The sequence below is a fragment of the Rhodnius prolixus genome, unplaced genomic scaffold (genome assembly GCF_049639745.1).
Source record: "Rhodnius prolixus isolate KJV_2025 unplaced genomic scaffold, Rpr scaffold_9, whole genome shotgun sequence".
Lineage (NCBI taxonomy): Eukaryota > Metazoa > Arthropoda > Insecta > Hemiptera > Reduviidae > Rhodnius > Rhodnius prolixus.
Window position 1 is genome coordinate 13,975,291 of NW_027411604.1, and position 15,643 is coordinate 13,990,933.

Consider the following 15,643-nt stretch of genomic DNA (forward strand, 5'->3'; position numbering starts at 1 on the left):
ACTTAACATTTTAAACTGTAAGTTTTTGTTAAGGAGATTTTTGTACCTTTTGGATAGATTTTCCTTTTTGTCTATTTTAGAAAGTTACATATCTTCTTTACAGATTTTTTTAAAATTTGGAATAAGCAATGCTATCATTATAATCTGATAAGGTGTTAAGTCGGAACCGTAACTACCACTGGAGAGATCTTTTTATAGAAAGATTATAGTTGCGTTCCCCCAAACCATCCTCAATAACAATTTTTTTGAAAAAGCGTTTTGAATAACATAGGAAGGTATTTGTGCGTAAATAGCAAAATTAAACTGCGATTTCAGTACTTCCTTTTAAGAGGAGTAAGAAAAATAAACTACGATTGCATTACTTCTCCCTAAACGGCAAAGAGGAAAGATTTTTTAATCGAACGACAATTCATTGATTTAAATCGGTTCACTCATTGATAATTTAAACGATTGCAGTACTTCCTCTTAGTAGGTGTAAGAGCAAGATGGCACTACACAGCCACGTAGAGGAGCTTTAACCACTTATTCGGGCTGAATTTTATCAAAATCGGACTAAGCGTTATAGAAATATTGGTAATAATAGTTTTAGAAAGGGTCTTATTTGGGTGGGGCGAACTCCCCTCCTTATGAGGCTCGGCCTCCTTGTGAGACTTTTAAAGTGCAAATCTGTACAAAATTTCGATTCGAATGACACTTCATTCATGAAAATCGGATCACGTGTCGATAATTTGCAACGATTGCTATACTTCCCCTTAAAAAGTGTAAGAGCTGATCGTCGCTTTAATGTTACGTAGGGGAGCCCTTACCCTATCACCCTACCAAATTTTATCAAAATCGGGCCAAGATTTACAGAGTAATTAGTAATAATAATTTTGGAGGGGGCCTTACATAAAGGGGGCTAACTCCTCTCCCATTCGATGTACAGCATCGAGACCCCCAAAAGGCACATCTACATAAAATTCCGAATCGAATGACACCTCATTCATGAAAATCGGTTCTCGCGTTTAGGCGCTACGTTGTTTACAAAAAAGGTAACAACAACAACAACAAGAACAACAACAAGAACAAGAACATTTTTTGAAAAAGCCGTTTTTGCTCATTTTCGGCAACTTTTTTCTCGAAACCTATTAGATCTGGGTGGTTGCAAAAAAATTACAGTTATAAAGGAGGGTTTGGAGTAAGATTTAAAGAAAATTTGGGAATTTTATCTTTTATAGAAAAAGAGAAAAAAATTGTCAAAGTTGGGTGTTTTTCAACGTTACGCTTTTTCGTGCAGTTTTTGATGGTCAACCCTTATACAACTGTCCTACCGGACAGTTTTAATGAAATTATTTAAATTATAAATCTCTTAATCGGATAAATCTTTAATAAATTATAATGTACAGGATTGTAAAAAGTAAATTATGTGTACCTTACTAACAATCCTGGGGTAATGTTATAGCATTTTATTGTTGAACTAAACTTTTTTGAAAGCAAACTTACATTAACTTAGTTTAAATTATTTTTTCTAACACTGGCTATATTATACGAAGTACCACAATAACAAAAACATGAAACGATTCTCCTAAATAACATAAACCATTGTAGGTAATACATACATAGGTTACCTAATATCATTCAATACAATTCCTTTTAATTAAATCTATATCTGTAGATTTAGTGACTCCTCAGATATACTGTTAATGTAATATAAGTAGTCAATTTCATGTACACGTCTAACTCGTTCTTCAAGAGAATTAAGCTTATCGTACTCATCTTCCTCGTCTTAGAATCTTGACTTTTAGTTTTCGTTACTTCACTTCGACATAGAACTAACACTTCTCGAACCTTACTTTTTATAGGTCTTCGTAAAGGCTTAAGAATTTATTAGCCTTATGAAAATGAGATTACGTCCGCAGTGCTTAATATTTGTATAACTATGTCCGCAGTAGGACGTATTTTTATTATACCCCTTATCGTTTTCGGTCTTTCATCCATCTGAGAGGTAGAATTACCAGACTAGGCCAAGGTTTACGACTTCACTGCTCTCTAGTGATGGGCTATTTGAGCGTGGAACGAGTCCGATGGTGGAACGAATTGATTCAAATCCCTATTTTAAAAAAAGTGATTCCGCCCCGCCCCAAAAAAATTAAAATGAAAATGAGGTAGCAGAGGTTTTGGAACGATTAAACATAAGAACAAATGTCACGCAATTTATTAAAATATATTATCATTAACAGTTAGCTTTCCCAGTTAATAACAAAACTGTGTTTCTTTAATACACATTAAGTACTATCCCTAATTTCCAATTGCTCTGATAAATATAAAATTAACAACAAATATTAACACAAAAATAGGCTAGTCAATTATAAATTAAAGCAATGCAGCTTAGTCTTTATCTAACTTGACCACTGGAAGACTGGAGGCTTCAAGAGGATTCAAGATAGAGAAACGGAAATGGGTAGGAAATTATTCCATACAAATTCTAACCCTTCAAACAAAATAGTAGTTACTCATAATATTTATTTACTAAGAATTGAATAGCAAGCTTTTAAAATATTACCTTATTGTTTTACAAAAAGAAAAAGCTGTGTGCTTAATCTTTAACTTAGCGCTTGACACTCTAACTCTTATCTTCATTGGCGTAAGTTTAAACGTGTACATGTTCGCAGGACCGTCAAAGTAAAACTGAGCCAAAATGTAGTATTACCTAATTGGTTTACTTAATGCAGTATCCCTCCCACTCAATCCACCTATTTCACAAACATTCATCGATTGGAAATATTTTTTAGTTAAATATTCGTTTCATTTGAATACAAAAAAAATTATAACACTTTCTTAAGATGATTTTAATTTTTAAAATTTGTTTTTCTCCATTACTCTTATAAAATACGAAGAATTTCAAATAAAATACAATACACAAACACAGAATGATCTAGAGCGCAGGTGGAATCAGTCCTCGTTACCATGACACCGGAATCGTTACAACGACTCCGGCCCAACTCTAGCATTTTCATTGGTTAAATCCACTGGAGTTTGTGAAGTCGAATCCGGAGTGATTTAAATCCTTTCGAAACCGGAATCGTTCCATTTTTTCGTTCACTGAATCTAGCCAAGAGTTTGATTCCATTGTCATGGAACCCTGCGATTTATACCAGTTATAGAGCTAACTATTCTCTACAATTTGCTTAAGAAATCATTGAAATCTAATGAATACGAAAGGAGATATAAACGATTGTAGTTTGAACGTATTTGCAAAACACAAAACTTTAACCTTCTATATCTTATAAACTATTATCACTAAAACCCTGCGATTTATACCAGTTATAGGGCTACCTTTTCTCTACAATTTGCTAAAGAAATCATTGAAATCTAATGTATAGGAAAGGAGATATAAACGATTGAAGTTTGATCGTGTTTGCAAAACACAAAACTTTAACCTTCTATATCTCATAAACTATTTTTTATTTTTTTAATGATTTAAGGCGCGTCATCATCTAAGGTTATTGGCGCCCGGAGCTTTTTCAGTGCACTGCCGGCCTCCGGACAGTGTTCTCTCGTTACAGACAACACTGTCTATCACCGGACAGTGAGCTGTAAGAAGCTCCTGGGTAGAGAGAATCTAAGGGTCAGCAGCTGGACTCGAACCCGGGACCTCCGCGTGGGAGTCCAGTATGCTAACCTCATAGATAATCCCTTCCCTCTCTTAAATTATTATCACTAAAACCCTGCGATTTATACCAGTTATAGAGATTTTAAAGTAATTAAAGCGAACTTAAAGCAATTTAAACTTTAGTAATTAGATCTAGATTGTCATTTTCTTTGGTCCTGACATTGCTTTATATGTACGTAATAGGAATAATGACTTGCTTGGACACTATATTACCTCATCAAATACGTATTGTATCTGACGAATTCTTCCTCTTGATACCAACAAAAATATATACATATGTGTCAAACTAACTGCACCTGTTTAGTAATAAAAAGTGGTATTATTCAAGAATCATTATACAACACTTTGATAATTCAAATAACATTGAATGTTTAAGTGTAAAGTGATTTTATTTTAGAATGTAGTTATGAGTTATGTTGTTACACTGTGTGATTCTTGATATCTAATATGGTGTCAGTGTAGGAGTAAGAGTGTTCGTTTGTAAAAGCAGCCAGTTTTTTTTTTCGATTTTAATAAAATAAAATTTTGTGAAGTAATAAAGTTTTATATAACCTTTTGTATTATTATATTATTAATAATAAAAATTTGATGGAATATTTTCAGTTTTAATTAAGAAAATGACTTTACAGCTACGATGTTACCTGGCTGAGATCACGAGTAAAACTAGCTAAATGGCCGATACGTACATGATGTTCTTCTACACATGTGCTGCTATATTAAAATTTTTTCTATCAACCTATATTTAATTTCACGAAATTATAGATAAAAAAAAAAGTTTTCTAATTTTAAAATATTTTGTAATTCATTTATTATTAATTTATTAGGGACTACTTTATTACGTCATGCGGATGGTGACGATGCGGTACTTTTAATAATAAATTAGTTCCAATTAACAATTTTTTTAAATTATTTTTTGCTTTATTCAGACTAGTTTTAGTCTGACAAATTTTTGGAATTGAGTTTTAAAAAGTAATTTAAGTATTAAAGTCGAAAATAGAAAGCTATTACATACAACTTCATTTTGGCGATTCTGGAAAATTGGCTCGATAGATTTCCTTTAAAATTAAAATTTGGGTTGAATAATAAACTATCTTCAATGTTTAATCAGTGGCTGAACCATAATATAAGTTAATGATAATAGGTCCGTATCTTAAGTAGCTAAGGGTTAAGGTGCTGAGTTAGACTTCCATTAAAAAACCTCATATCTCAGATAACAGTTTTCAATAAAAATAATAGAATATGATATATTCAGTAATTGTACAAAGTTTAACGTAAATTTCTGTAGTCGTTTTTTTTTCAATCATAAAACAAACCAGACAACTTTGGTATCCAGCAACCAAAAGAGATCAGGGTTGAAATTTTAGTTATTTAACGGTGCATCGTTAAAACGTACGTTAGATAGCAAATTTACGCAATTAAGACAAAATATTTCTAAAAAAATGTTTAGAAATTCTTTAACCAGCAATTCTATGAGTCAGATAAAAATGAAGGTCCTGAAGTTGAACATCCACCCAAAAACCTCTTTAAAATGACAACTCAGAAAATAGTTTTCAATTGAAATAATAGAATATTATATGTTCAGTAATTATACAAAGATTCAAACAAATTGGTATAGTAAACGTAGTCGTTTTCGAGAAATCATAAAACAAACCGAACAACCTTCGTATCCAGCAACCAAAATAGATTAGGGTTGCAATTTTAGTAGGAATTTAATGGTGCATCATTAAAACGTACGTTAGATAGCAAATCCAAGTAAGAATTTAAAAAAAAAAATTCATAGAAATCTTCAATTAACCACTTCGCCTTCAAAAAATCAATGTCTGGTACGTTCATTTAATTTCTTTTGCTGTAAAAATAGATTCTGTTCATCAAAATCAGTATTTCAGTATGAATTTCAAGGATATGTAACAATAAAACGAACAATATACCATTTTCAAGATAGTTTTTGTTAAAAAAAGATTATCAGTTCTTCCAGAAACATCGTAAATCATTTACTTAAGTTCCTTCAATCAATTTCCTTTTAGGTTACATAATAACTTTAAAAACGAATTTTAAATAAAATAAAAAACGAATGATTGATTGCTTGAGCACTCCATGATATAATTTTTGCTTTGGGATATCTTTTCTTATAATTAATGAAATAAAATACCTCCAACACTGGACTGTCTTGTACATATTACTTTCTTTTATTCCGTACCTGTACTTATATACTTTTTTTTTGTAAATAAACAAAAAAGTCGGGTAAGTTAATTTATAAAGCAAATGCTTTATGGGATTTAAAACGAAACAATTAAACTGGGAGAAATGAAACAGACCAGCATTGTTTATTCTTCTTAGAAGTAAAAAAAGTTGTAACGTTCCTTCTTGTACTATTGTTGAAGGAAATCCATATAAGAACACGCAGTACTACAACTTAAATGACAATTCAAATTTTATGGATTTATAAAAAAAAAAGAAAAACAATTATTAGGGAAGGTGATGAGGTGTTAATATTTCTGCACCATCCTTGTTAATAAGTACAGTATATTCATACTGAGCTGTTCTTGAATCGTCCTCCGTAACTGCAGTCCAATCATCTTCCAGAATAACAATTTCAGGACTTCCATCACCAACTACTGGTTCTATTGTAAAACACATACCTTCTTCCATTTTGCTATCCTCAGCTTCATTATATCCTTAAAAATAAATCACGGACATACTACGTTAATTTCTTGCTCTCGATACTAATTGAAGTCATTAATGACATTTCACTATAAATATAACCACATTTAAGAAGTACGGAAGTAATATTGTCAAACTTAGTAATTTGACTTACTGAAGTGATAAATAGATGGAGGTCCATGGAAATAAGTTCCTATACCGTGGCCATTGAAACAGGGTATCACTGTTAAATTATTTTTTCTTACATGGTCTTCTATTACTGCTCCTGAAAAAAGAAATAAAAAATAGTGAAATTTATATTTAATAAGAATAAAGTTAAAGATAATTTCGAATCAGATATCACACAGAAAAAAACACAAAACTTTTTCAAATTTTTATTGACCAATTTCACGTACTATAAACAAACACAAAATGTGCAACTAATTTTTTCAGATTTCTAGAGACCAATTGTGTTCAAAATAATTTTATGTAACAGTTGCTTTACTTTTATATGATGGAGAAATTCCGGTAAAATGTTTTTTAAATCAGAATTGACGCTATCTATTTCTTTAAGTTAACTAGTTTACATAAATTCTTTTAACAATGAATCCACTAACGGAAGAAATAATAGTAAATTTCAATCTAATTAAAACAGTCTGGTAAGGCAGTCGTAAAAAGGTTGACTTACTTTATTTGTGCCAAGCTTTCGGCCCTAGAGTCATCTTCAGGGCTTATATTAATTAACAACTGCTCTAAGTTTTGATTACACAATCTTACAAGTGTGTAGCAGCGTGATATGAATTCAGCAGGGGATGTGTGGCATAAATAAAGGGAAATCGGAATGTTTTTGGCCTTATCTAAGAAAAGATTTTTGTCCTGGCAAAAAAAAAAAAAAATTCTCCACCAATTTACAGTGAGTTGGACAGATGGTTGTAGCTGCGAAGAATGCCAAGAAGATTGACCTTCCTTCGACTTGTAACTAAACTTAGATAATCAAATCCCGAACACAGTAGATAAAGCTGTAATGAGTGCCCATCCCTTATTTGAAAAATCTGCAAATGCTAGTGATCCTCGGGATAGTCACATCGGATACCGATAAGAAGGGCGATATACCGATCTGAATCGTATCGTGTTCAGGAAGCGAATGGCTTAAAAGCAATGTTCGGTGCTACCAACTTAATGTTTAATAAAAGATAAAAGTTATAAAAATGCTTGAAATGCAAAGTTTATTTTAAATTTACGGATTGTTTGCAGCAAACATAAAATAAAACTAAATTTTCTTAACAACAAAACTAGAAATCTGAGGGACAGAAAGATTGATGACATCCGCATAAGTTCCTCAAGAAAACCACGCTGATGATTTATAGATGTACTATTTTCTAATTTATTGTTAGATCAATTTTAAAACATCAATTTTAAACAGTAGGTTTCAATTTTTTTTTTCAGAAAAAATTATCAATTATGAAATGTTAATTGAAACTGAATTCAGATTAATCATCGTTTTTAAAATCTTTGATTGTTTTGTGGGATTTCTTCCTAAAAATTTTTTATTCATTGGACCATGAGAAAAAAATAATCTTACTGATTTTTTTTTCTCCTACCTTAGGCTAGTAAAATAATTAAAAAATACAAATATAAAGTAATTTACCTATGTCGGCGAAAGAGACTCCAGGTTTACAAACAGATACCCCTAAGTCAAGAGCTTCTTTAGCTACAGTACATACTTTTTCCCCTTGTTCGTCCACATTTCCGACCAGATACATCGTTGAGCAATCACCATGAACACCTTCTCTAAATACCTATACAACTATATGGCAATAAATCTAATCTTTAAATAAATACATACATGTATGTCTACACCCTAGCGGATATTAATAATATATTTATTATTGAAATGTTTACTCACAGTTACATCAACGTTAATAATATCTCCATTAACAAGTGGTCTTGTGTCTGGAATACCATGACAAGCTACATTATTGACGGATGTACAACAAGATTTTGGAAAATAATGATAATTTAGTGGAGATGGGTATGCTCCGTTTTCCACACACAACTTGTGTACCTCATGGTCTATGCTCTCGGTAGTTACTCCAACCTAGAAGAAAAAGCGGCTTTGAAGAAAATTTTAAAAACAAAATTGCATAAACAAAAATTTAAATTGAAATGAAAAAACATCTTGTGAGGTTCATTCACAAATCTTTTTCCTTTAAAAAGATTATAATTGACAAGTTCTTATAATTTTGTTAAGATTAAAAAAGAAGCAGTACGATAGTTGAATCCTACAAATCATATCAGTACAATGAACCATCATTTGTATACATACCATTTTGAAGGGTTAAATTGAGGGATATGCTAAAACTGTTTTTAAAAAAAAAAAAATCCTCATCCGGAAGAACAACTTCACAGAATACTTTTTCTTAGAATGTTTTCAAAAATCGTTTTTTTTTCTATACATTGTATATAAGTTATATATGCATACATTGTACTTTGTTTTGGACCATTTTTCTATTAAATTCATTGGACAGATTTTGAATTGAGGTAGTAATAAGCTTACCTCTAAAATAGCATTTGAAAGTCTATTGAAATACGGTTTTACAAATATTCTTTCAGAAATCAAACAAAATCATTAATCATACAATTAAAGCAAGTGACAAACTAGAAGTAATTGCTGTAGAGTAGTAACTAGAATTCATAGTTTTTAATGACTTATTCATTAATCCAAAAGAAAAAAACATTTTTACCAATTTCAGTAATTATTTTTTATTTTTGCAACATTAAAAAATCAACACTAATAAAAATAAGAGCGTCTACTCTTAAATTACAATGTCTCATTCAAAATTAGTTCTATTATGCAAACCTGAATAAAATGTTTTAATGATTTCAGAATATCTGCAGCTAGTTTACATGTTCTCCTCAGTGCTTGAACTTTTTCTGCAGGCAATTTCTCTGGTAATGTAGGTGAGAGAGCTGGTATTCCACAATCAAAGTAAGTAGGTTTACCTATATGATCTGGCACAGTTAACGATGGGCTCCTCTTCCAAGGTACAACAACGTCGTAAGTTCTTACTTTCCTCCTGTTACAAATTTTGTGAGATAAATAACAATCTGCTTAAAAATGGAAAAACAATCCAATTGCAATAGCCGCAACAAGTTTCTTATCCAGATTTGCTGTGCACTTGTCGTACAAAACAATATAAAATCAATTAATATTACTACTTGTTTCTCAGAACGAACAATTGGTTATCACTGATAAAATTAAAATATATAAAAGAAATTATCTTTCACCTCTTCCAGAAAAATGATCTATGTAACTGGTTTAATTTTGATTTGATAGAAACATGGCTCCCCTTCGTTAGAAATGACAGTAATTCCATCTAAAAATTTAGTGTTAAAGTATTTTTAACATTACCTTCTCACCTAACTAGCTTTCCCATAATCATAACCTTTTTTGCAGCAGTTACCATCTGGCTCCACAATTACCACTAAACTGTCGCCTATTTGTTATGACAGCGCCTAAAGTCTTTAGTATAACAGGTTAAAAACCTAGAAGTGTAAACAAACATGTTAAGTTCGTTTATTAAAAGCTACAGTTTAAACATGTCAGTAATAAGAGACTAGTTACGATATTTTAATTAATTTGAGAACTTTAAAACATTCATTTCCGATAAAACAAATTTTGAATGAGAGAATGCCAGCTAGAAAGAAGCAGCCTGGAAAGAGATTGCCAATATTGTACAACGTAAGTGCTTCCTTTCTTTCTTGAACATATTTGATTCAGAAATAACTATTCCATAGATTACGTTACATTTTGACCGCATGAATGATGTTAACAGTTAAATCGTGATAAGTTCATTTTAACTTATCCTACTTTTATTTTGTATCTCCGAAGCAGGTTTAATTAGATGGGTTTTTTGAAAAAATACATTTACTTAGGTACAGCGTCTCATGAAATTACGACAATTAAATGGTTCTGAATGAAATGTAAAACTTAAATGTCTTGCAATGGATGCTCTATTCTTCTTGAACTCCATGTTTACCACGGGCATAACACATCAAACCTGTTAGATGTTTTCTTTCAGAAGAAAGGCCAGATTTCTCTCAGGAAACTTGTGAAATCAGTGAAAATCGGACGAAAACAGACGAAGCTCTAGAGCAAATGGAGACCTTTATGTGTTAATCTCCTGAAGCTTGTACTAGTCTGTTCTCAGTAAAAAGCAACAAACCCTGATGTCAAACATAACAATAAGAAACTAATAAAGAAATTAAGTTCACATAAAAAAAATAACTGGTTCTTTGGATTCTACAAATTTAGCAAAAGAGAAATGTTTATACTCTTATTCTGTCCTCAAAATTTTATAATTCCTAATCCTAAATTTCATTTTGGGAAAAGATTTAGGGGCGTTATAAATGACATAGAAGAGTATACATTTACTGAGGTACACTGAAGTTACATTTAGGCATTATGTATTTTTGTTCTTCTATCTGATCTATTCCTAAATTCCTAATTTAATTTCTTGCAATGGATGCTCTATTCTTCTTGAACTCCATGTTTACCACGGGCATAACACATCAAACCTGTTAGATGTGAACTTATCTGAAAAGCAATTATTTTCGAAACCTATCTTAACAATTTTGTGACACTTTCGAACTTCTCAAGAGTTCTTATAGTCTATAAGAAAAGAAAATTTCACATGATCTATACCTTTGTATTGTTCTTTCCACATTTTTTTGTTAACAATTTAAGAGCATAAATTCACTTAATTGCTTTAGTGTGTATCTTAATAGCTTTTGTTTACAAGTGTGATTTTGTTAAAATAAAAAACAAACATTGTTATCAATGTAGTTTTATTTGTTGTTCCTTTCAGTATTTTTTATTAAAAAAAAAATACTTAAGAGCGCGAATTTGAGGACAACATTAACCTTATACATTAAAGGAGAAAAATATATATAGTAAGTATTTATTACTAATTAAAATTAAGCATTAGGAATTGAAAAAGTAAACTCCAATCGTGTAAAAATAAAAGACCATGTATCTTCAAGGAGTTTTACCTTTAGCCCTCAAAAATACTAGATAACCAGATAAAATACTAGATGAGGATTTTATTTCCACAAAACAGAATTTATTATACTTTTTCTTATATTTGTGGGTTTGTACTTCAATATGTAAGTGACACTCGTTAATGTATAAATTTAATGTGAAGTTTATTCACCTACCCTGATAGAGTGCTTCTTCACCAACTCGCTTTAAGCGGGAACAAATAACAAGTGAACCATTCCAATATAAAGAGATCATTTGGCAAGTTAAGAGATATTTAGTTTGAGCTTGGTAGACTTAGAGGACTGATGGTTTGAATGCATTCAGAATTGAAGAAGACAGTATTGCACTGACAATGGATTTGGTTGGTTATTTACGAAGTGATCATGATGTGGCAAAAGAAATGTACTAGTATGGAAGTCAAGACTGAGAGCGTTATTATTAGAACATTCCTTCTTGAAGAATGTTGTGGTTCTTGATCTTGATATTTAGTGGAAGATGTGCTGCGACCGGAGCCATTTTGCACCCTGTTTTTTTGGCACTTTTAATACTTTTCGATGAAACGTTGAATGACTATGGTATTATCTGAAAGTAACAAGTATTATGCATTATTCAATTTTTTTTTTCCAGTTTTGACTGTTCCATTTTCCTTATTTTTATTTCGAGTTTTCCTCAGAATTATTAGTTTTCTTTCAGTCCGAAAGAAAGTAGTCTATGTGAGAACAAAACACTCAAAAACAGAAAATTACAGAAAGCTGGAAATTTATATTTTGATTAATCCCCTGAGACCCCAACTTTAATTTAACGATTAAAATTGCTTGTTTTCAAAATGTTTAATTAAATATGTCTACATCTTTTTTGAACATTTATTTTTTCAGGAAAGGTAAACTGTGACGGAATCATCAATTTAGTTTTTTATAAATGTTCTAACACTTATAGCTCTCAACAAATAACTTGCCAGGCTTTGTTGTTAACTTTCGGTATTTTAGTGTAAATTGAGTTTCCAAAAAGGCAGTGTTTTAATCATACCATGTCAGTTAAAAATAGAACCATATATCTGCATCCGTAAAATCAATATTATCGATATCTGATTACAGTTTATTGCGGTTTTGCGCTACTTTTGTTAATAATAAAAAAATCTTTGTTTAAATCATAAGAGCTGGATGGCTTTTTAAAATTGTTACTTCGTTTTTAAAGTAGCAATGCTTTCTTTGGTTGAGCTTAATGCAGTGAGAAAGTTATTAATTCCGCTTGCATGAACTTATTGCTGTGAATATTAATTTAAAAAAATAGTTATAATAAAGGGGAAGCAATGTTCCATTTCAAATTAAAACAAAAATCAAATCTATGTACATAAAAACCTTAAAAGAGCAATAATTTATAGAAACTGAAACAGCTAGTATTATTATATTGAGTCCATAAAAATTATAAATAAATATTAAGCATTATAGATAGGGATGGTCTCATTAAATTTTTTCTAGAAATCGGACTGCAAATGTTTGGCTTACGATTTTTAAAAATATAAACAATTGTATTTTTGTTTACTCTATCAAATATGATCGTAACTGTTCTTAACTCATTAAAGTCTGCATCCATGGTAGACTTGGTTTTCTCATTTTCTATTTATTGATTTTTTTATTGAGATACAAGAGGAACATAGGAATACTACTTCTTCCTAGCAATGTAATCAACGGAACGAAGTTATTAATATTGAAGTTAGTTTATTCGAAGGCATTAAAGTGTAACGTATGAGAATTGAATTATAATAAAATAATTATTATTGGGTGTCCATTGCCACTTGTGGAACTGGATCTTGTGGTGGTTCTCCATCACCTGAAGGTCTTGTACCAGAATCACTAGGTCCCGTGGAACCTGTGCTGCCTCCAGCCCCACCAGTTCGTCTTTCTTCGCTAAGTACCATATCCAAATATACTTGAGCCTCTTCTTCTGTAAGTTCTTTTAATGGTGTATCCTTTCCAACAATGGCGACCGCTACGTTCTGCAATGATATCAATATTTCTATTACAAGGTCATATGGCAAGTGCATATGGAATGAAGGTCATTTAAAACGCATAAACGAGAAACTGAAACTCTTTATAATTGAATCTATAATTAAAAATAATCAGTGGGAATGCTTTACCTTATTATTAAGTTCTATGTCATTTGGCGAAGAGTCCCTCAAAGCTCTGAGAGCATGTTTAATAAGTTCAGCTTCTGTAGGACACGTACCAATTTCACTCAAATGTTTTTCAAGATACGTTCTAGCACTCTGAGATCTCGAACCAATTGCCATTGCACGGCATTCATACATAATCGCGGATGGGCAAATTTGGAATACATGAGGACCATCATTCTGTTGAAATAAAAAAAAAAAAAAGCAAAATAATTCAATGCTCTAATTTTTTACACTCTTCGAGAAAATTTTGAACAATTAACTCTACTTACATCATAACCCGCAACCAATAGGCCTACTCCGAATGGGCGACGATCGTACCTTTGCGTAGAATGTTGCATCATATTTGTGATTTTATTCATAAGTCGGATTACCGGTATCTGCGTACCGTTGGTATACAAATAAGATAGGCACTCAGTTCTCATGTGGCGACTACAATCAGATTAATTTTTTCACAAACAACGTTAAAGTAAATCAAGCAAGAAAACTTTAAGAAGGAACTTTGATTTATTTTTGGAAAAATGCACTTTTATCAAACTCATCTTCCCGTAGCGAGAAGGTAGTTAGCTTACTTTGCCAAGTTTGTTTGCATTGCCACTAAAGTTCGGCTATCTTTGAAAACTCTAAAATTTAAAATTCTATTCTTAAAAACCTGTAGCTGAAAAGCTTTCTCAACGCATTTTAATGATATAGAGGACATCGCTAACAGCTTAAGTGGGGCAATATCGCACGGACCAATTTTTAAGTTTATTAGCAACATAGCAATCATATTAACATTACAAAAACAATGGAATGAATAACATTCAATACTAACGATGAGATTAATAATTAAATCAGGATTGATTGCTTTGGCTTTTGGTCGTACAATCGATAGCAGATTTCTTTTATGATTTTAAATTAAATAAATTTAAATTAAATTAAATTTTATGATTTTAAATTAAAATATAAATCCTTACCAAAAATCAGTAATACTGATCACCAAAACTGCTAACAAGGTTATACTGTCTAATTGTAAGTTTATTAAAGTAATAGAAACATGCTTAGTGTCTAAACAGCAACATACCTAAGAATTCTTGCATCTGCGGTTAATCCAGATATACTCATTCCAATATGACTATCTAAAGGTATAATCTTTTTCTGATGAGCTGATAATTCGGAACTCGCCCTCTTCAATGCGACTAGGACAGCATGAGTCTCATTCTTGACACCAACAGTGGCGGCTCCAAGTTTAACAGCTTCCATTGCATATTCTACTTGATGTAAACGTCCTTGTGGGCTCCAGACTGTCACATCACTATCATACTGATTGCGAAACTTTTGTTCAAAAGAAAGAAACGAATATCATTACCATGTTCTACAAACATTTATTTTAGCAACCTAAATGATTATTTTTATTAGAAAAAAAAATTCTAGTTCAAATTCTCAACCTGCAAGTTATTAATAAAAACGAAACAAGAAATATACATACTTCAAATTCGGATAGAGTATGAAAACATGCTAAGTCATATATTTTCAGTATTAAGTTTAATGTAATCCTAAATGTACAAATAAAGATAGTTAATTTTTTTTTAATTTCTTCTCGTAAAGTAAAAACAGAAATAACAAAATGTTTGAGATAATCGGAAATAATTGGTATTAAAGCAACTAGTCAACTTTCTATCATCCAACACTTTGTCACAGTTTAAGAATTTGTAAAGCACAAAATGTTAAAAATTAGATGTATCTACTTAAACAAAAATATAAAAATGAACATACCATTACTACTTTTTTTCCTCAACACTTGTTCACACAAACAAAGCACAAATCACTGGATGAGTATGAAAAAGGTTTCAATTCACAACTTAGAACAGGTAAGGTAGCACAGGGAGATTGCCCTGGTGAAATAATTTCCTCAAAATTGGAATTAAAAAAAATATAAAGGTTATTCAAAAGATGGTTTCAAATACAATAAGAATAGAATTAAAAAGTTTTCTTGTTTTTATTTCTCAGCTAAAAATAATTTCATGTCAGTATTGAAATATATAATTAAAAAATATATAAGTATACAGGAATGTGTGATATTAAAATAGATCTGAATATTTTAAATTCAAGTTTGTTGACTGTTCTGAAAATCATAATTACAATTGATGATATTTCAATC

General features: G+C 31.0%; 2 protein-coding genes across 2 annotated transcripts; both read right to left on the reverse strand.

Annotated features, from left to right (window-relative positions):
• Nucleotides 1–5,579: 5,579 nt before the first annotated feature.
• Nucleotides 5,580–11,147, reverse strand: LOC141454103 (methionine aminopeptidase 1D, mitochondrial). Its single transcript, XM_074127953.1, has 6 exons — nt 9,581–11,147; nt 9,153–9,369; nt 8,199–8,390; nt 7,941–8,091; nt 6,468–6,578; nt 5,580–6,327 (listed from the first exon to the last, which is right to left on the reverse strand). The coding sequence occupies exons 1-6, from the start codon at nt 9,667–9,669 to the stop codon at nt 6,119–6,121; spliced, it is 969 nt and encodes a 322-aa protein (XP_073984054.1). The 5' UTR covers nt 9,670–11,147; the 3' UTR covers nt 5,580–6,118.
• Nucleotides 11,148–12,933: 1,786 nt separating this feature from the next.
• LOC141454104 (proteasome subunit alpha type-1-like) lies at nt 12,934–15,396 on the reverse strand. The gene is made up of 5 exons (XM_074127954.1): nt 15,259–15,396; nt 14,567–14,817; nt 13,776–13,935; nt 13,471–13,683; nt 12,934–13,329 (listed from the first exon to the last, which is right to left on the reverse strand). Exons 1-5 carry the CDS (start codon nt 15,259–15,261, stop codon nt 13,108–13,110), a joined length of 849 nt encoding a protein of 282 aa, XP_073984055.1. The 5' UTR covers nt 15,262–15,396; the 3' UTR covers nt 12,934–13,107.
• Nucleotides 15,397–15,643: the final 247 nt, after the last annotated feature.

Excerpts from the sequence above, each read along its gene's own strand:
- LOC141454104 (XM_074127954.1), bottom strand. Across the intron at positions 13,684-13,775 it reads TATTGGTTGCGGGTTATGAT|AATGATGGTCCTCATGTATT; the intron begins GTAAGTAGAGTT and ends TTATTTCAACAG. Across the intron at positions 13,330-13,470 it reads ACATAGAACTTAATAATAAG|AACGTAGCGGTCGCCATTGT; the intron begins GTAAAGCATTCC and ends ATATCATTGCAG.
- LOC141454103 (XM_074127953.1), bottom strand. The coding sequence starts at position 9,669 with ATGGAATTACTGTCATTTCTAACGAAGGGGAGCCATGTTTCTATCAAA. Across the intron at positions 9,370-9,580 it reads AGATCATTTTTCTGGAAGAG|GAGGAAAGTAAGAACTTACG; the intron begins GTGAAAGATAAT and ends AATTTGTAACAG. Across the intron at positions 8,391-9,152 it reads CATTAAAACATTTTATTCAG|GTTGGAGTAACTACCGAGAG; the intron begins GTTTGCATAATA and ends TTTTTCTTCTAG.